This window comes from Triturus cristatus, chromosome 10, assembly GCF_964204655.1.
Source record: "Triturus cristatus chromosome 10, aTriCri1.1, whole genome shotgun sequence".
Classification (NCBI taxonomy): domain Eukaryota; kingdom Metazoa; phylum Chordata; class Amphibia; order Caudata; family Salamandridae; genus Triturus; species Triturus cristatus.
The window spans coordinates 1239683599-1239704549 of NC_140593.1; the positions used below are offsets into that span (position 1 = coordinate 1239683599).

General features: G+C 54.5%; 1 protein-coding gene across 2 annotated transcripts in view; it reads left to right on the plus strand.

Moving 5' to 3' along the window:
• Positions 1–20951, plus strand: part of MAGIX (MAGI family member, X-linked) — a 463247-nt gene that overhangs the window by 339976 nt on the left and 102320 nt on the right. For both annotated transcript variants that reach the window (XM_085629880.1, XM_085629879.1), the window contains exon 10: positions 11575–11775. In XM_085629880.1, the coding sequence (XP_085486006.1) occupies positions 11575–11775 (201 nt within the window). The remainder of the gene's footprint in view (positions 1–11574; positions 11776–20951) is intronic.

The following is a 20951-nucleotide window of genomic DNA, read 5'->3' on the forward strand; positions in this document are numbered from 1 at the left end:
CCTCCCGCTATCCAACGCTTTCCCTACTGTTGCACTCACTGGAGTGGGAATAGTAGTTTTTACCCCTACGCTATCCTACGCTTTCCCTACTGTTGCACTCTCTGGAGTGGGAATAGTAATGTTTACCCCTACGCTATCCAACGCTTTCCCTATTATTGCACTCTCTGGAGTGGTAATAGTAATTTTTACCCTCCCGCTATCCAACGCTTTCCCTACTGTTGCACTCTCTGGAGTGGGAATAGTAAGTTTTTACCCCTACGCTATCCAACGCTTTCCCTACTTTTGCACTCTTTGGAGTGGGAATAGTAATTTTTACCCCTACGCTATCCAACGCTTTCCCTACTGTTGCACTCTTTGGAGTGGGAATAGTCATTTTTACCCCTTCTCTATCCAACGCTTTCCCTACTGTTGCCCTGTCTGGAGTGGGAATAGTAATTTTTACCCCTACTCTATCCAATGCTTTCCCTACTGTTGCACTCTTTGGAGTGGGAATAGTAATTTTTACCCCTACGCCATCTGACGTTTTCCCTACAGTTGCACTCACTGGAGTGGGAATAGTAATTTTTGCCCTCCCGCTATCCAACGCTTTCCCTACTATTGCACTTACTGGAGTGGGAATAGTAATTTTTGCCCTCCCGCTATCCAACGCTTTCCCTACTGTTGCACTCTCTGGAGTGGGAATAGTAATTTTTACCCCTACGCTATCCAACGCTTTCCCTACTGTTGCACTCTCTGGAGTGGGAATAGTAATTTTTACCCTCCCGCTATCCAATGCTTTCCCTACTGTTGCACTCTCTGGAGTGGGAATAGTAAGTTTTTACCCCTACGCTATCCAACGCTTTCCCTACTGTTGCACTCACTGGAGTGGGAATAGTAATTTTTACCCCTACGCTATCCTACGCTTTCCCTACTGTTGCACTCTCTGGAGTGGGAATAGTAATGTTTACCCCTACGCTATCCAACGCTTTCCCTATTATTGCACTCTCTGGAGTGGTAATAGTAATTTTTACCCTCCCGCTATCCAACGCTTTCCCTACTGTTGCACTCTCTGGAGTGGGAATAGTAAGTTTTTACCCCTACGCTATCCAACGCTTTCCCTACTTTTGCACTCTTTGGAGTGGGAATAGTAATTTTTACCCCTACGCTATCCAACGCTTTCCCTACTGTTGCACTCACTGGAGTGGGAATAGTAATTTTTGCCCTCCCGCTATCCAACGCTTTCCCTACTGTTGCACTCTCTGGAGTGGGAATAGTAATTTTTACCCCTACGCTATCCAACACTTTCCCTACTGTCGCACTCTCTGGAGTGGGAATAGTAAATGTTATCCTCCCGCTATCCAACGCTTTCCCTACTGTTGCACTCTCTGAAGTGAGAATAGTAATTTTTGCCCTCCCGCTATCCAACGCTTTCCCTACTGTTGCACTCTCTGAAGTGGGAATAGTAATTTTTGCCCTCCCGCTATCCAACGCTTTCCCTACTGTTGCACTCTCTGGAGTGGGAATAGTAATTTTTAACCCTACGCGATGCAGCGTTTTTCCTAATGTTGCACTCTCTGGAGTTGGAATAGTAATTTTTACCCCTCCGCTATCCAACGCTTTCCCTACTGTTGCACTCACTGGAGTGGGAATAGTAATTTTTACCCCTACGCTATCCAATGCTTTCCCTACTGTTGCACTCACTGGAGTGGGAATAGTAATTTTTACCCTCCCGCTATCCAACGCTTTCCCTACTGTTGCACTCTCTGGAGTGGGAATAGTAATTTTTACCCTCCCGCTATCCAACGCTTTCCCTACTATTGCACTTACTGGAGTGGTAATAGTAAATTTTACCCGCCCGCTATCCTACGCAAAAAATATTGAATATTTTTAATTAATATTACGTTAATATATATGTATTAATTTAATTTTTTTACTTACATTAATTATTTATTAATGTTAAAGTTATTTAAGTATTTTTAAGTATGTTTCAGTTAATTATGTGTATTATTTCATTAATGTTACATTACTTTTAAGACATTTAAAAAATTAGATATTTTGACTAACTATATTTTTTACAACGATATTTTGTATTCTATATTTTTGTACTTACCTGTTTGGAGATAGGGGTTCCATATTTTGGCATTCTATATTTTTTCCTCGATATTTTGGTAGGTCAATATTCTCCTTCTCGATATTTTGTCAGTGATCCACCTCAGGCTCGACGCCCCTTGCAGGAGTGTGTGAGTGCAGGTGTGAGTTTGTGCAGGCGACACTCCGTGCAGGTCTTTGAGTGCCACACATACTGAGAGGCTCGAGTCCCTTTGCAGGTGTGTGAGTGCAGGTGAGACACTGTTTTTCATGCCACACATACCGAGAGGCTTGAGTACCTTTGCAGGTGTGTGAGTGCAGGTGAGACACTGTGTTTGCATGCCACACATACCAAGAGGCTCAAGTCCCTTTGCAGGTGTATGAGTGCAGGTGAGACACTGTGTTTGCATGCCACACATACCGAGAGGCTCGAGTCCCTTTGCAGGTGTGTGAGTGCAGGTGTGAGTTTGTGCAGGTGGCACACTGTGTTTGAGTGCCAATGTACAGCGGGCTCGATGCCCTTTGGAGGTGAGTGAGCACAGGTGTGACTGTGTGATTTCACCACCCTGTGAGCGCAGGTATGACTAAAAGAGTGATTATAGAGACCCGTGAGTGAGTGCAGGTGTGACTGTAAGTATGATTGCACATGTCTGTGAGTGCAGGTGAGGGAGCGCAGGTGTTACTGTAAGAGTGATTGCCCAGCTTGAGTGCAGGTGAGTGAGCGCAGGTATGACTGTAAGAGTGATTGCATGGGCCTGTGAGTGCAGGTGTGACTGTAAGAGTGAGTACACAGGCCTGTGAATGCAAGTGAGTGATCGAATGTGTGACTGTAAGTGTAATTGCAAATGCCTGTGAGTGCAGGTGAGAGAGCACAGGTGTGAATGTAAGAGTAATTGCCCAGGCTGTGTGTGCAGATGAGTGAGCACAGCTTTGACTGTAAGAGTGATTGAACATGCCTGTGACTGCAGGTGAGTGAGGGCAACTGTTACTCTAAGACTGATTTCCCAGGGCTGTGAGTGCAGGTGAGTGAGCACAAGTATGCCTATAAGAGTGATTGCACCAGCCTGTGAGTTCTGGTGAATGAGCGCAGGTATGACCGTAAGAGCAATTGATGGGACTGTGAGCACAGGTGGCTGTATGAATGAATACACAGGCCCATGAGTGCAGGTGAGTGAGCACAGGGGTGACTGTAAGTGTGATTGCACCAGTCTGCGAGTGCAGGTGTGACTGTAAGAGTGATTGCATATGCCTGTGAGTGCAGGTGAATGAGGGTAGCTGTGACTGTAAGAGTGATTGCACATGTCTGTGAGTACAGGAGAGTGAGGGCAAGTGTTACTCTAAAACTGATTTCCCAGGGCTGTGAGTGCAGGTGAGTGAGCACGGGTGTGACTGTAAGTGTGAGTGCACAAGCCTGTGAGTGCATGTGTATGAGCAGAGGTGTGACTGTGAGAATGAATGCACATGCGTGTGAGTGCAGGTGTGGGAGTGCAGGTGTGACTGTAAGAATGATTTCCCAGGCTTGTGAGTGCAGCTGAGTGAGTGCAGGTGTGACTGTAAGAATGATTTCCCAGGCTTGTGAGTGCAGCTGAGTGAGTGCAGGTGTGACTGTAAGAATGATTTCCCAGGCTTGTGAGTGAAGCTGAGTGAGTGCAGCTGTGACTGTAAGAATGATTTCCCAGACTTGTGAGTGCAGGCGAGTAGCGCAGGAGTGACTGTAAGAGTGATTGCACATGGCTGTGTGTGCAGGCGAGTAGCGCAGGAGTGACTATAAGAGTGATTGCACATGGCTGTGTGTGCAGGCGAGTAGCGCAGGAGTGACTGTAAGAGTGATTGCACATGGCTGTGTGTGCAGGCGAGTAGCGCAGGAGTGACTGTAAGAGTGATTGCACATGGCTGTGTGTGCAGGCGAGTAGCGCAGGAGGGACTGTAAGAGTGATTGCGCATGCCTGTGATTACAGGCGAGTAGCGCAGGAGGGACTGTAAGAGTGATTGCACATGGCTGTGTGTGCAGGCGAGTAGCGCAGGAGGGACTGTAAGAGTGATTGCGCATGCCTGTGATTACAGGCGAGTAGCGCAGGAGGGACTGTAAGAGTGATTGCGCATGCCTGTGATTACAGGCGAGTAGCGCAGGAGGGACTGTAAGAGTGATTGCGCATGCCTGTGATTACAGGCTCTGCTGAACTTGCTGCTGTGAGTGCTGCTGACAGTGAACAAGCAGGTGATTGAATGTAGATGTGTGTGTGTGTTTGTGCAGATGTGAATTTGGGATGGAATGTATTAGTGTTTCATTCTTCAGGTGTGAGCGGCGGTGCATGGGTGCACGAGTGAGATCACAGGTGTGTAATGGTAGGAGCATACTCGCGGGAGTATATCTGTCAAGTATTTACTGACTGAATGGGTGATTAATTCAAGGAAGTTGGCGCTCTAAACGAATTCCACACGTTATTCATTCTCCTCTAACTATGAGTGCGGTGCTTATAAGGTAGGGAGACCCGCCCCCTCCCCGTCCCCTCCCCAACACGTGACCCAATACAATCACCAATGTCGCATACTTTTATCCGGGTCTGGCTGCTCAGTGGAGTAATGCATCCACTGCAGGGGCCTGTGCTCGACCTCATGGTCACAGGTTCAAATCCCGGCGGGTTCATTCAGCCTTTCATCCAATTGTGGTCGATAAAATGAGTACCATTGAGTTGGGTAACGATATACATCTGTCATTCAGTGCCAAGATGCCCTGTTGCTGGGTGAACGTGCGCTTTACAAATACACATGTTATGTTATGTTATCCTCCAGCACACACTAGCCTCAAATGCAAAGGGTTCATTAGTATTTGAGATTTTCACGTTTCTTTTTATTCTTTCAGTCCTTTTGTTCAGTTCCTTAGCCAACACGTGTTTCGTCGCACAAGGATTCAAGCCGCGACTCCCTCAGGGCTAAAGGAATACAGAGAACACATTCCATTGTGATGTGACACTATATTTTCGAATCATTTGCACCTTAATGGCGGTTACATGGTTGTGGCTCATGGCCGGATTTGTGGTTCTTTTTAGTGACATGTTAGTGGAAACCCGTGTGCATTCATATAATATACCGTTCCTCAATTCCCAAGCCGTGTTGTATGTAAGAGTACATGATACATTGTCCATACCTCGTACCCAATCATAGGCACTGATTGGCCCGGTGTAGAGATCGCACCCCCAAATTGTGTTTCTACATCACGTGCAAAATGAACTCTAATTCTGTGCCGCTCCGACCCTAGTGTGTTATATGAGGGTGCGATCCGCATCGCTGGAGAATCTTATGGTCAACATTGATAGGTACCTGTTTCTATGTCACAAAGGTTCCTGGTCAAAGCAAGGAGATAAAAACAGGAGAGACGGGAGGCCACCGTGAATTATCAAAGTTTTACTCCCACTTGGTATTATCTTTACTAAAACTCTTATCTGTTCGATATTGGGGAACCATACCTGAAAGCCGTTTGTAGTTCCTGGTATGGACATAATACTTCTGTGGGTATTTTCTGCAAACATGAAAAACTACCCCCAGACTTCAACATTATCACACTTATGACCCAAAGTCTCATAACGGAAGCCGTGTGCACTCCCCCGTTTCCCAGTTTCACGTATATTCTTGAACAAAATATATCACTGCGCACCCCGCGATGTCAGTTATATTTTCTTCGTACCCTTATCCTTTAAACAAAATCATATTTGGGATTAATCACAACTTGTTTCACCTTCGACGCTATCTGAAATTTCTATGAAAATGTTTCTACTCTTATAACTGGTAGTATGCTTAGCGGTGCCGCAGCAGTTGTTTCACGGAAGCACCGAGCGAGGGCGCTCGCGTGAACCGCGGCTGGATAAGGTCCTTCCAATACGTCCAACAAAAGTGAGAACGGGCTATTGCTACAGTGTCCTGTATAATGCTTAGGGCCTGGGTGTAGTTCGTGGAGTTTTGCTATGCAGAACTCTGCAAAGTTACCAAAAAACTGCGCAAAGAACCGCGAGTGGCGGAGTGCAGTGCGAACTGCAGTTTGTGCTGGTATTCCTGCCGCTTGGGTAGAAATTGTACCCGAGTGTCAGCTCGTGCTCCCGAACGTACTTTTCGCGACTGCAAACTTACCGTTCGCGAGTGGGGAAAAAACTCTGCCGCACATCGCAAATTAGAGTTTGCCGAAAACTCGGCAAACTCTGAGAACGGAGCGAAGTTCACCGCCCAGGCCTAATAATGCTCCAGCTGTAGAGTATTCCAGGACCGCGCATGCCTCGCCGTGTCAGTCCAGGTTTTTTTCTGTTGTATTTTGGATCTTGTAGTCTTGTTTAATCCTATTATAAAACCAACAATACAAGTCCCAAGCATTGGCAATGCCAAAAGGTTTGGTCTTGGCCAGCTGATCAGTGGCTACAGTTTTTTGGGTATTTTAAGTATATTCCACAACATAAAACATTATAAAGCAAAACACACCCCCTAAACGGGCACGGCTTACAACACAGATTTTACATCTTTAAAAAACATAACGTTTGCATATAATTGTGATAGTGCAGGGTGGGGCTTCCTTGCTGGCGGCGAGGCTTTGAACAAGTTTGCACCCATTTTTCCACAGGAAGGTTAGATTCCTATTAATGCAAAAAAGGTATTATTGGCTTTAAATTAACGTAATCTGAAGAAATATTATCAACACAAAAGGATGTCACATAATAAGGGACAAAGAATGGAAAGAAAACGCATCAGTAAAGACAAGAATTGTCCATCAATCAATCAATCAATCAATCAATTTATATAGCGCGCTGCTCACCCGCAAGGGTCTCAAGGCGCGGGGGGGGGGGGGGGGTCCGTTACTGCTCGAAAAGCCAGGTCTTGAGTTGCTTCCTGAAGGAGAGTTGGTCCTGGGTCAGCCGTAGGTGGATGGGGCGGGAGTTCCATGTCTTGGCTACCAGGTAGGAGAAGGATCTTCCTCCGGCGGTGGCTCTGCGAATGCGTGGAACGGTGGCGAGGGCGAGGCTGGTCGATCGCAGCTGGCGGGTGGGCGTGTAGAAAGTGAGGCGGTTGTTGAGGTAGCTGGGGCCCAGGTCGTGGAGGGCTTTGTGTGCGTGGGTGAGGAGTCTGAACGTGATCCTCTTGCTGACGGGGAGCCAGTGCAGGTCTCTCAGGTGGGCGGAGATGTGGTTGTGGCGGGGGATGTCCAGGACGAGTCGTGCGGAGGCGTTCTGTATGCGCTGGAGTCTTTTCTGTAGTTTGGCTGTGGTTCCCGCGTGGAGGGTGTTCCCGTAGTCCAGTTAGCTGGTGACGAGTGCCTGGGTGAATGTGCACTTCTGCTGTCACTCACAGTGCAAGAGGGCCGGAGGCTGGAGTGGGCGGAGCCATTGCCCCACGCTGTATGCAGTGATTGGGCAGCACAATGCTGACGGCTGAGCAGGCCAATAGATGAAGTGGGCGGAGCCATTGCAGCATGCTGTATGCAGTGATTGGGCAGCACAATGCTGATGGCTGAGCAGGCCAATAGATGAAGGGGGCGGAGCCATTGCCCCACGCTGTATGCAGTGATTGGGCAGCACAATGCTAGTGACAGCTAAATAGGCCAATAGATAAAGGGGGCGGACCCATTGCCCCACGCTGTATGCGGTGATGGGGCAGCACAATGCTGACGGCTGAGCGGGCCAATAGATGAAGGGGGCGGACCCAACGCCTCCCTTTGAATGGATTTATTTTATGCAAACATTAATTACGAATTGTTTGATTGCACGAGGCTGTGAGGCAGCTTGGGGTGTCTCTAAACCAGGCACAGGGACCGGAACTCGAGCCTCAGGCACGGACCTGGGCAACCTGGCAGCTGTGTAGGATGAATGTAGGGGGGGTCAGGGTTACCCCGCCCACCCTGTACATCAACAGGACACCCTGCTTCCACGCCTGGGTCTTCCTGTCACAAATCAAGGTCACCAGGGGAGTCAGTCAATCAAGGCTGTAATCCCAGAATGCACCAGGCTGGTGATCCTTAACTCACATCTGACCACATACAATGAGTTGGTAACTGGGTGGGCTTCACGGTGACAGCAGGTGCAGGTGTGAGCGCACACCAGGTGAGTGTGAGTGTCCCCTGTGAGTGCATCAAAAGTATTCTTACAGGCAAGTGCTTCTGTGTTACAGCAGGGCTGGGCCAGGGTCTTTCCCATTACAGGTGTAGCCAGGGAGGGCTGAGCCAGAGTCAGTCACATGTCAGGTAAAGTCAGGCAGGGCTAGGAAAGAGTCAGTCACATGTTTGGTAAAGTCAGGCAGGGCTGAGACAGAGCCGGTCACATGTCAGGTAAAGTCAGGCAGGGCTGAGGCAGAGTCATTCACATGTCAGGTAAAGCCAGGCCGGGCTGAGGCAGAGTCAGTTACATGTCAGGTAAAGTCAGACAGGGCTGAGGCAGAGTCATTCACATGTCAGGTAAAGTCAGGCCAGACAGAGGCAGAGTCAGTTACATGTCAGGTAAAGTCAGGCAGGGCTGGGACAGAGTCAGTCACATGTTAGGTAAAGTTAGGCAGGGCTGGGACAGAGTCAGTCACATGTTTGGTAAACCCAGGCAGGGCTGGGATAGAGTCGGTCACATGTCAGGTAAAGTCTGGCCGGGCTCAGCCAGAGTCATTCACATGTCAGGTAAAGTCAGGCAGGGCTGGGACAGAGTCGGTCACATGTCCGGTAAAGTCAGGCAGGGCTGGGACAGAGTCAGTCACATGTTTGGTAAAGTCAGGCAGGGTTGGGACAGAGTCGGTCACATGTCAGGTAAAGTCAGGCAGGGCTGGGACAGAGTCAGTCACATGTTTGGTAAAGTCAGGCAGGGTTGGGACAGAGTCGGTCACTTGTCAGGTAAAGTCAGGCAGGGCTGTGGCAGAGTCAGTCACATGTTGGGTATAGTCAGGCCGGGCTGAGGCAGAGTCAATCACACGTTGGGTAATGCTAGGCAGGGGCACTGTCTAGCTCAAGTTATTTTCTCAGCCAGGTGGACAGGAGAGTGACCAGAGGGCTCTGTAGGTGATGCGGCCAGAGCAGTCGCTGCAGGGTCGGGTGATGAGCGGGTCGGACAGAGCAGTGTGGTGTGGAAGAGACCCTTCAGCAGGGTGTTGCCTCTGAGGTCGTCTTGGGGCAGGGAAAGTGTTCCTTGGCTAGGACAGGAGAGGTTTCACCATGGAGCCTTGGGTTTCCTGGTGAAGGAGCAGGCGGTGGGTCTACAGGGCTCCGACTCACACACATCCCATGCGTACACAGAACCAGATCAGGAGGACGGGCGTTCTCTCACATCACTCCTAAAGCGTGGAACGACTCGCACTGCACATCAGAGCGTTCTCCTCCCTTCATGAATTCTGCAAGAAGCCAAAGAGCCGGCTTTTCAAGTAACCATCCTACCCTAGGCAGGGCTCGGCACACCCCTGCTCAGCGCCAGGATACCCTCGCGGGTGATGAACCATCCTACCCTAGCAGGGCTCAGCACACACCTGCTCAGCGCCAGGATACCCTCGCAGGTGATGAACCATCCTACCCATGGCAGGGCTAGGCACACACCTGCTCAGCGCCAGGATACCTTCGCGGGTGATGAACCATCCTACCCTAGGCAGGGCTCGGCACACACCTGCTCAGCGCCAGGATACCCTCGCGGGGGATGAACCATCCTACCCTAGGCAGGGCTCGGCACACACCTGCTCAGCGCCAGGATACCCTCGCGGGGGATGAACCATCCTACCCTAGGCAGGGCTCGGCACACCCCTGCTTAGTGCCAGGATACCCTCGCGGGTGATGAACCATCCTACCCATGGCAGGGCTAGGCACACACCTGCTCAGCGCCAGGATACCTTCGCGGGTGATGAACCATCCTACCCTAGGCAGGGCTCGGCACACACCTGCTCAGCGCCAGGATACCCTCGCGGGGGATGAACCATCCTACCCTAGGCAGGGCTCGGCACACACCTGCTCAGCGCCAGGATACCCTCGCGGGGGATGAACCATCCTACCCTAGGCAGGGCTCGGCACACACCTGCTCAGCGCCAGGATACCCTCGCGGGGGATGAACCATCCTACCCTAGGCAGGGCTCGGCACACACCTGCTCAGCGCCAGGATACCCTCGCGGGGGATGAACCATCCTACCCTAGGCAGGGCTCGGCACACACCTGCTCAGAGCCAGGATACCCTCGCGGTGATGAACCATCCTACCCTAGCAGGGGTAGACGCACACCTGCTCAGCGCCAGGATACCCTCGCGGGTGATGAACCATCCTACCCTAGCAGGGGTAGACGCACACCTGCTCAGCACCAGGATACCCTCGCGGGGGATTAACCATCCTACCCATGGCAGGGCTAGGCACATCCCTGCTCAGCTCCAGGATACCCTTGCGGGTGATGAACCAACCTACCCTAGGCAGGGGTAGGCACACACCTGTTCAGTGCCAGGATACCCTCGCGGGTGATGAACCATCCTACCCTAGGCAGAGCTCGGCACACACCTGCTCAGTGCCAGGATACCCTCGCGGGTGATGAACCATCCTACCCTAGCAGGGGTAGGCACAGACCCCTGCTCAGCGCCAGGATACCCTCGCGGGTGATGAACCATCCTACCCATGGCAGGGCTCGGCACACACCTGCTCCGTGCCAGGATACCCTCGCGGTGATGAACCATCCTACTGTGGCAAGGGGTAGGCACATACACCTGTTCAGCGTCTGGATGCCCTTGTGGGTGATTAACCAACCCACCAGAGGCAGGGCTAGGCACACAAACTCCTGATCAGCCCCAGGATACCCTCGCGGGTGATTTACCATCCTTCACTAGGCAGGGGTAGGCACACACACCTGCTCAGTGCCAGGATACCCTCGCGGGTGATGAACCATCCTACCCTAGCAGGGCTAGACGCACACCTGCTCAGCGCCAGGATACCCTTGTGGGTGAGTACCCATCCTACCCTAGGCAGGGCTAGGCACACACACCTGCTCAGTGCCCGGCACCCTATCGGGCGATGAACCTTCCTACCCTAGGCACGGCTAGGCACACACACCTGCTCAGTGCCAGGGCACCCTCGCAGGGGACATTGCGCTCTACAAATACACATAGCATTGGCGAGGTGAAGCTATACAGGTTCATTTCTCAGAGGGAGGCCGGAAGTTAAGGTCGTTTGTTGCTGTTGGTGAACAGGAGGAATTCTGCCTTCAATGGGTTGAGTTTTGGGTCAGTGCTGGGGATAGAGCGAGATCCCAGCAGGTTTCGGAGTTTCAGAACAGATGTTGAAGATGGTGGGGGGAGGGTGAAGCCATGCTCTATGGTCAAGGAGTATTTTCCCTTTCTTGACAGAAGGGCAGAGCCAAAGACATCAGATGGGACCGCTTAAGGGAGGGAAAGCCTGACATATGGCTGACTGTGGTCCTTGTGGAAGCACTGACCTGTCTCAATAGTAAAGCTCCCTCTACACATGTAAAGGTTTTTAGGTGCTATGTAGATCAGCCTCTCTAACCTCTTGTTTCTCTTGCCCCCCCACCTGCAGCTCGGTCTCTGGTGCCACACAAGGTGAGCGAGGTGCGAAAGGACAGCCCAGCTGGCCGTGATGGGCACCTGAAGGTGGGCGACCGTGTGGAGGGTGTTGACGGGCGATCTATCGCCCATATGTCCCCACGGGACATCACCCAGCTCTTCAGACAGGCGGGCAACAAGATACGGCTACGAATTCTGTCCAAGAGCGATACAGGTAAGTGTGTGAGAGTCGCCATCTAGCGCCGAGACACTGATTGAGAGCCGCAGGGCCCAGCGCCGAGACACTGATTGAGAGCTGCATGGCCTAGCGTTGGGACACTGATTGAGAGCCGCAGGGCCTAGCGCTGAGACACTGATTTGGAGCCACAGGGCCTAGCGCTGAGACACTGATTGAGAGCTGCAGGGCCTAGCGCCGAGACACTGATTGAGACCCGCAGGGCCTAGCGCCGAGACACTGATTGAGAGCTGCAGGGCCTAGTGCTGAGACACGGATGGAGAGCCGCAGGGCCTAGCGTTGAGACACTGATAGAGAGCTGCATGGCATAGCATTGGGACACTGATTGAGAGCTGCATGGCCTAGCGTTGAGACACTGATTGAGAGCCGCAGGGCCTAGCGCCGAGACACTGATTGAGAGCCGCAGGGCCTAGCGCCGAGACACTGATTGAGAGTCGCAGGGCCTAGTGCTGAGACACTGATTGAGAGCCTCAGGGCCTAGTGCAGAGACACTGATTGAGAGCCGCAGGGCCTAACATTGGAACACTGATTGAGAGCCGCAGGGCCTAGCGCTGAGACACTGATTGAGAGCTGCATGGCCTAGCGTTGAGACACTGATTGAGAGCCGCAGGGCCTAGCGTTGAGACACTGATTGAGAGCCGCATGGCCTAGCATTGGGACACTGATTGAGAGCCACAGGGCCTAGCACCAAGACACTGATTGAGAGCTGCATGGCCTAGCGTTGAGACACTGATTGAGAGGTGCAGGGCCTAGCGCCGAGACACTGATTGAGAGCCGCAGGGCCTAGCGCCGAGACACTGATTGAGAGCCGCAGGGCCTAGTGCTGAGACACTGATTGAGAGCTGCATGAACTAGCGTTGAGACACTGATTGAGAGCTGCAGGGCCTAGCGTTGAGACACTGACTGAGAGCTGTATGGCCTAGCGTTGAGACACTGATTGAGAGTCGCAGGGCCTAGCGCCGAGACACTGATTGAAAGCCGCAGGGCCTAATGCTGAGACACTGATGGAGAGCCGCAGGGCCTAGCGTTGAGACACTGATTGAGAGCCGCAGGGCCTAGCGCAGAGACACTGATTGAGAGCCACAGGGCCTAGGGCAGAGACACTGATTGAGAGCCGCATGGCCTAGCATTGAGACACTGATTGAGAGCCGCAAGGCCTAGCGCAGAGACACTGAATGAGAGCCGCAGGCCCTAGTTCTGAGACACTGATTGAGAGCTGCATGGCCTAGCATTGGGACACTGATTGAGAGCTGCATGGCCTAGCGTTGAGACACTGATTGAGAGCTGCATGGCCTAGCATTGGGACACTGATTGAGAGCCGCAGGGCCTAGCGCCGAGACACTGATGGAGAGCCGCCGGGCCTAGTGCTGAGACACTGGTTGAGAGCCGCAGGGCAGAGGATTGGGACACTGATGGAGAGCCGCAGGGCCTAGCGCCGAGACACTAGTTGAGAGCTGCAGGGCCTAGTGCTGAGACACTGATTGAGAGCTGCAGGGCCTAGCGCAGAGACACTGATTGAGAGCCGCAGGGCTCAGCGCAGAGACACTGATGGAGAGCCGCAGGGCCTAGCGCAGAGACACTGATTGAGAGCCGCAGGGCCTAGTGCTGAGACACTGATTGAGAGCTGCATGGCCTAGCGTTGAGACACTGATTGAGAGCCGCAGGGCCTAGCGCAGAGACACTGATTGAGAGCCGCAGGGCCTAGCGCAGAGACACTGAATGAGAGCCGCAGGGCCTAGCGCAGAGACACTGATAGAGAGCCGTACGGCCTAGCGCAGAGACACTGATTGAGAGCCGCAGGGCCTAGCATTGGGACACTGATTGAGAGCTGCATGGCCTAGCATTGAGACACTGATTGAGAGCCGCAGGGCCTAGCGCCGAGACACTGATTGAGGGCCGCAGGGCCTAGCGCCGAGACACTGATTGAGGGCCGCAGGGCCTAGCGCCGAGACACTGATTGAGAGCCGCAGGGCCTAGCGTTGAGACACTGATTGAGAGCTGCATGGCCTAGCGTTGAGACACTGATTGAGAGCTGCAGGGCCTAGCGCCGAGACACTGATTGAGAGCCGCAGGGCCTAGCGCCGAGACACTGATTGAGAGCCGCAGGGCCTAGTGCTGAGACACTGATGGAGAGCCGCAGGGCCTAGGACAGAGACACTGAATGAGAGCCGCAGGCCCTAGTTCTGAGACACTGATTGAGAGCTGCATGGCCTAGCATTGGGACACTGATTGAGAGCTGCATGGCCTAGCGTTGAGACACTGATTGAGAGCTGCATGGCCTAGCATTGGGACACTGATTGAGAGCTGCATGGCCTAGCATTGGGACACTGATTGAGAGCCGCAGGGCCTAGCGCCGAGACACTGATGGAGAGCCGCCGGGCCTAGTGCTGAGACACTGGTTGAGAGCCGCAGGGCAGAGGATTGGGACACTGATGGAGAGCCGCAGGGCCTAGCGCCGAGACACTGATTGAGAGCTGCATGGCCTAGTGCTGAGACACTAGTTGAGTGCTGCAGGGCCTAGTGCTGAGACACTGATTGAGAGCTGCAGGGCCTAGCACAGAGACACTGATTGAGAGCCGCAGGGCTCAGCGCAGAGACACTGATGGAGAGCCGCAGGGCCTAGCGCAGAGACACTGATTGAGAGCCGCAGGGCCTAGTGCTGAGACACTGATTGAGAGCTGCATGGCCTAGCGTTGAGACACTGATTGAGAGCCGCAGGGCCTAGCGCAGAGACACTGATTGAGAGCCGCAGGGCCTAGCGCAGAGACACTGAATGAGAGCCGCAGGGCCTAGCGCAGAGACACTGATAGAGAGCCGTACGGCCTAGCGCAGAGACACTGATTGAGAGCCGCAGGGCCTAGCATTGGGACACTGATTGAGAGCTGCATGGCCTAGCATTGAGACACTGATTGAGAGCCGCAGGGCCTAGCGCCGAGACACTGATTGAGGCCCGCAGGGCCTAGCGCCGAGACACTGATTGAGGGCCGCAGGGCCTAGCGCCGAGACACTGATTGAGAGCCGCAGGGCCTAGCGTTGAGACACTGATTGAGAGCTGCATGGCCTAGCGTTGAGACACTGATTGAGAGCTGCAGGGCCTAGCGCCGAGACACTGATTGAGAGCCGCAGGGCCTAGCGCCGAGACACTGATTGAGAGCCGCAGGGCCTAGTGCTGAGACACTGATGGAGAGCCGCAGGGCCTAGGACAGAGACACTGATTGAGAGCTGCAGGGCCTAGCGCCGAGACACTGATGGAAAGCCGCAGGCCCTAGTTCTGAGACACTGATTGAGAGCTGCATGGCCTAGCATTGAGACACTGATTGAGAGCCGCAAGGCCTAGCGCAGAGACACTGAATGAGAGCCGCAGGGCCTAGTGCTGAGACACTGATGGAGAGCCGCAGGCCCTAGTTCTGAGACACTGATTGAGAGCTGCATGGCCTAGCATTGGGACACTGATTGAGAGCTGTATGGCCTAGCGTTGAGACACTGATTGAGAGCCGCAGGGCCTAGCGCAGAGACACTGATTGAGAGCCGCATGGCCTAGCATTGAGACACTGATTGAGAGCCGCAAGGCCTAGCGCAGAGACACTGATTGAGAGCCGCAGGGCCTAGCGCCGAGACACTGATGGAGAGCCGCAGGCCCTAGTTCTGACACACTGATTGAGAGCTGCATGGCCTAGCGTTGAGACACTGATTGAGAGCCGCAGGGCCTAGCGCCGAGACACTGATGGAGAGCCGCAGGGCCTAGTGCTTAGACACTGGTTGAGAGCCGCAGGGCATAGGATTGGGACACTGATGGAGAGCCGCAGGGCCTAGCGCCGAGACACTGATTGAGAGCTGCATGGCCTAGCATTGGGACACTGATGGAGAGCCGCAGGGCCTAGCGTTGAGACACTGATTGAGAGTCGCAGGGCCTAGCGCCGAGACACTGATTGAGAGCCTCAGGGCCTAGTGCTGAGACACTGATGGAGAGCCGCAGGGCCTAGTGCTGAGACACTGATTGAGAGCCGCAGGGCCTAGTGCTGAGACACTGATTGAGAGCCGCAGGGCCTAGTGCTGAGACACTGATTGAGAGCCGCAGGGCCTAGCGCAGGGACACTGAATGAGAGCCGCAGGGCCTAGCGCAGAGAGACTGATAGAGAGCCGTACGGCCTAGCGCAGAGACACTGATTGAGAGCCGCAGGGCCTAGCGCTGAGACACTGATTGAGAGCCGCAGGGCCTAGCGCAGAGACACTGATTGAGAGCCGCAGGGCCTAGCGCCGAGACACTGATTGAGAGCCGCAGGGCCTAGTGCTGAGACACTGATGGAGAGCTGCATGGCCTAGCGCTGAGACACTGATTGAGAGCCGCAGGGCCTAGCGCCGAGACACTGATGGAGAGCCGCCGGGCCTAGTGCTTAGACACTGGTTGAGAGCCGCAGGGCATAGGATTGGGACACTGATGGAGAGCCGCAGGGCCTAGCGCCGAGACACTGATTGAGAGCTGCATGGCCTAGCATTGGGACACTAATTGAGAGCCGCAGGGCCTAGCGTTGAGACACTGATTGAGAGTCGCAGGGCCTAGCGCCGAGACACTGATTGAGAGCCTCAGGGCCTAGTGCTGAGACACTGATGGAGAGCCGCAGGGCCTAGTGCTGAGACACTGATTGAGAGCCGCAGGGCCTAGTGCTGAGACACTGATTGAGAGCTGCATGGCCTAGCGTTGAGACACTGATTGAGAGCCTCAGGGCCTAGCGCCGAGACACTGGTTGAGAGCCGCAGGGCCTAGTGCTGAGACACTGATTGAGAGCCGCAGGGCCTAGCGCAGAGACACTGATGGAGAGCCGCAGGGCCTAGTGCTGAGACACTGATTGAGAGCCGCAGGGCCTAGCGCAGAGACACTGATGGAGAGCCGCAGGGCCTAGTGCTGAGACACTGATTGAGAGCCGCAGGGCCTAGTGCTGAGACACTGGTTGAGAGCCGCAGGGCCTAGTGCTGAGACACTGATTGAGAGCCGCAGGGCCTAGGATTGGGACACTGATTGAGAGCTGCATGGCCTAGCGCCGAGACACTGGTTGAGAGCCGCAGGGCCTAGCGCCGAGACACTGATTGAGAGCCGCAGGGCCTAGCGTTGAGACACTGTTTGAGAGCCGCAGGGCCTAGCGCAGAGACACTGATTGAGAGCTGCATGGCCTAGCATTGGGACACTGATTGAGAGCCGCAGGGCCTAGTGCTGAGACACTGATTGAGAGCTGCATGGCCTAGCGTTGAGACACTGATTGAGAGCCGCAGGGCCTAGCGCAGAGACACTGATTGAGAGCCGCAGGGCCTAGCGCAGAGACACTGAATGAGAGCCGCAGGGCCTAGCGCAGAGAGACTGATAGAGAGCCGTACGGCCTAGCGCAGAGACACTGATTGAGAGCCGCAGGGCCTAGCGCAGAGACACTGATTGAGAGCCGCAGGGTCTAGTGCTGAGACACTGATGGAGAGCTGCATGGCCTAGCATTGGGACACTGATTAAGAGCTGCATGGCTTAGCATTGAGACACTGATTGAGAGCTGCAGGGCCTAGCGCCGAGACACTGATTGAGAGCCGCAGGGCCTAGCGCCGAGACACTGATTGAGAGCCGCAGGGCCTAGCGCCGAGACACTGAGAGCTGCAGGGCCTAGTGCCGAGACACTGATTGAGAGCCGCAGGGCCTAGCGCAGAGACACTGATTGAGAGCCGCAGGGCCTAGCGCCGAGACACTGATTGAGAGCCGCAGGGCCTAGTGCTGAGACACTGATGGAGAGCCGCAGGGCCTAGCGTTGAGACACTGATTGAGAGCTGCATGGCCTAGCGCCGAGACACTGATTGAGAGCCGCAGGGCCTAGCATTGAGACACTGATTGAGAGCCGCAGGGCCTAGCGCAGAGACACTGATTGAGAGCCGCAGGGCCTAGCGCCGAGACACTGATTGAGAGCCGCAGGGCCTAGTGCTGAGACACTGATTGAGAGCCGCAGGGCCTAACATTGAGACACTGATTGAGAGCTGCATGGCCTAGCGCCGAGACACTGATTGAGAGCCGCAGGGCCTAGCATTGAGACACTGATTGAGAGCTGCATGGCCTAGCATTGAGACACTGATTGAGAGCCGCAGGGCCTAGCGCCGAGACACTGATTGAGAGCCGCAGGGTCTAGTGCTGAGACACTGATTGAGAGCTGCATGGCCTAGCGTTGAGACACTGATTGAGAGCCGCAGGGCCTAGCATTGGGACACTGATTGAGAGCCGCATGGCCTAGCATTGGGACACTGATTGAGAGCCGCAGGGCCTAGCGTTGAGACACTGATTGAGAGCTGCATGGCCTATGATTGGGACACTGATTGAGAGCCGCAGGGCCTAGCGCCGAGACACTGATTGAAAGCCGCAGGGCCTAGTCCAGAGACACTGATTGAGAGCCTCAGGGCCTAGTGCTGAGACACTGATGGAGAGCCGCAGGGCCTAGCGCCGAGACACTGATTGAGAGCCGCAGGGCCTAGCGCCGAGACAGTGATTGAGAGCCGCAGGGCCTCGTGCTGAGACACTGATGGAAAGCCACAGGGCCTAGTGCTGAGACACTGATTGAGAGCTGCATGGCCTAGCGTTGAGACACTGATGGAAAGCCACAGGGCCTAGCGCCGAGACACTGATTGAGAGCCGCAGAGGCCTAGCATTGAGACACTGATTGAGAGCTGCATGGCCTAACATTGAGACACTGATTGAGAGCCGCAGGGCCTAGCGCCGAGACACTGATTGAGAGCCGCAGGGCCTAGCGTTGAGACACTAATTGAGAGCCGCAGGGCCTAGCGCCGAGACACTGATTGACAGCCGCAGGGCCTAAAATTGAGACACTGATTGAGAGCCGCAGGGCCTAGTGCTGAGACACTGATGGAAAGCCACAGGGCCTAGTGCTGAGACACTGATGGAGAGCTGCATGGCAGAGGATTGGGACACTGATGGAGAGCCGCAGGGCCTAGCGCCGAGACACTGATTGAGAGCCGCAGGGCCTAGTGCTGAGACACTAATGGAGAGCCACAGGGCCTAGCGTTGAGACACTGATTGAGAGCTGCATGGCCTAACATTGAGACACTGATTGAGAGCCGCAGGGCCTAGCGCCGAGACACTGATTGAGAGCCGCAGGGCCTAGTGCTGAGACACTGATGGAGAGCCGCAGGGCCTAGTGCTGAGACACTGATTGAGAGCTGCATGGCCTAGCATTGAGACACTGATTGAGAGCCGCAGGGCCTAGCGCCGAGACACTGATTGAGAGCCGCAGGGCCTAGTGCTGAGACACTGATGGAAAGCCACAGGGCCTAGCGTTGAGACACTGATTGAGAGCTGCATGGCCTAACATTGAGACGCTGATTGAGAGCCGCAGGGCCTAGCGCCGAGACACTGATTGAGAGCCGCAGGGCCTAGTGCTGAGACACTGATGGAGAGCCGCAGGGCCTAGTGCTGAGACACTGATTGAGAGCTGCATGGCCTAGCATTGAGACACTGATTGAGAGCCGCAGGGCCTAGCGCCGAGACACTGATTGAGAGCCGCAGGGCCTAGCGCCGAGACACTGATTGAGAGCCTCAGGGCCTAGTGCAGAGACACTGATTGAGAGCCGCAGGGCCTAGCGCCGAGACACTGATTGAGAGCCGCAGGGCCTAGCGTTGAGACACTGATTGAGAGCTGCATGGCCTAGCGTTGAGACACTGATTGAGAGCTGCAGGGCCTAGCGCCGAGACACTGATTGAGAGCCGCAGGGCCTAGCGCCGAGACACTGATTGAGAGCCGCAGGGCCTAGTGCTGAGACACTGATGGGGTGCCCCAGGGCCTAGCACAGAGACACTGATTGAGAGCTGCAGGGCCTAGCGCCGAGACACTGATGGAGAGCCGCAGGGCCTAGCACAGAGACACTGATTGAGAGCTGCAGGGCCTAGCGCCGAGACACTGATTGAGAGCCGCAGGGCCTAGTGCTGAGACACTAGTTGAGAGCTGCATGAGCTAGCGTTGAGACACTGATTGAGAGCTGCAGGGCCTAGTGCTGAGACACTGATGGAAAGCCACAGGGCCTAGCGCAGAGACACTGATTGAGAGCCGCATGGCCTAGCATTGAGACACTGATTGAGATCCGCAAGGCCTAGCGCAGAGACACTGAATGAGAGCCGCAGGGCCTAGTGCTGAGACACTGATGGAGAGCCGCAGGCCCTAGTTCTGAGACACTGATTGAGAGCTGCATGGCCTAGCATTGGGACACTGATTGAGAGCTGTATGGCCTAGCGTTGAGACACTGATTGAGAGCCGCAGGGCCTAGCGCCGAGACACTGATTGAGAGCCGCAGGGCCTAGTGCTGAGACACTGATGGAAAGCCACAGGGCCTAGTGCAGAGACACTGATTGAGAGCCGCAGGGCCTAGCGCCGAGACACTGATTGAGAGCCGCAGGGCCTAGCGCCGAGACACTGATGGAGAGCCGCAGGGCCTAGTGCTGAGACACTGATGGAAAGCCACAGGGCCTAGCGTTGAGACACTGATTGAGAGCTGCATGGCCTAACATTGAGACACTGATTGAGAGCCGCAGGGCCTAGCGCCGAGACACTGATTGAGAGCCGCAGGGCCTAGTGCTGAGACACTGATGGAGAGCCGCAGGGCCTAGTGCTGAGACACTGATTGAGAGCTGCATGGCCTAGCATTGAGACACTGATTGAGAGCCACAGGGCCTAGCGCCGAGACACTGATTGAGAGCCGCAGGGCCTAGCGCCGAGACACTGATTGAGAGCCTCAGGGCCTAGTGCAGAGACACTGATTGAGAGCCGCAGGGCCTAGCGCCGAGACACTGATTGAGAGCCGCAGGGCCTAGCGCCGAGACACTGATTGAGAGCCGCAGGGCCTAGTGCTGAGACACTGATGGAAAGCCACAGGGCCTAGTGCTGAGACACTGATTGAGAGCTGCATGGCCTAGCGTTGAGACACTGATGGAAAGCCCCAGGGCCTAGCGCCGAGACACTGATTGAGAGCCGCAGGGCCTAGCATTGAGACACTGATCGAGAGCTGCATGGCCTAGCATTGAGACACTGATTGAGAGCCGCAGGGCCTAGCGTCGAGACACTGATTGAGAGCCGCAGGGCCTAGTGCTGAGACACTGATTGAGAGCTGCATGGCCTAGCGTTGAG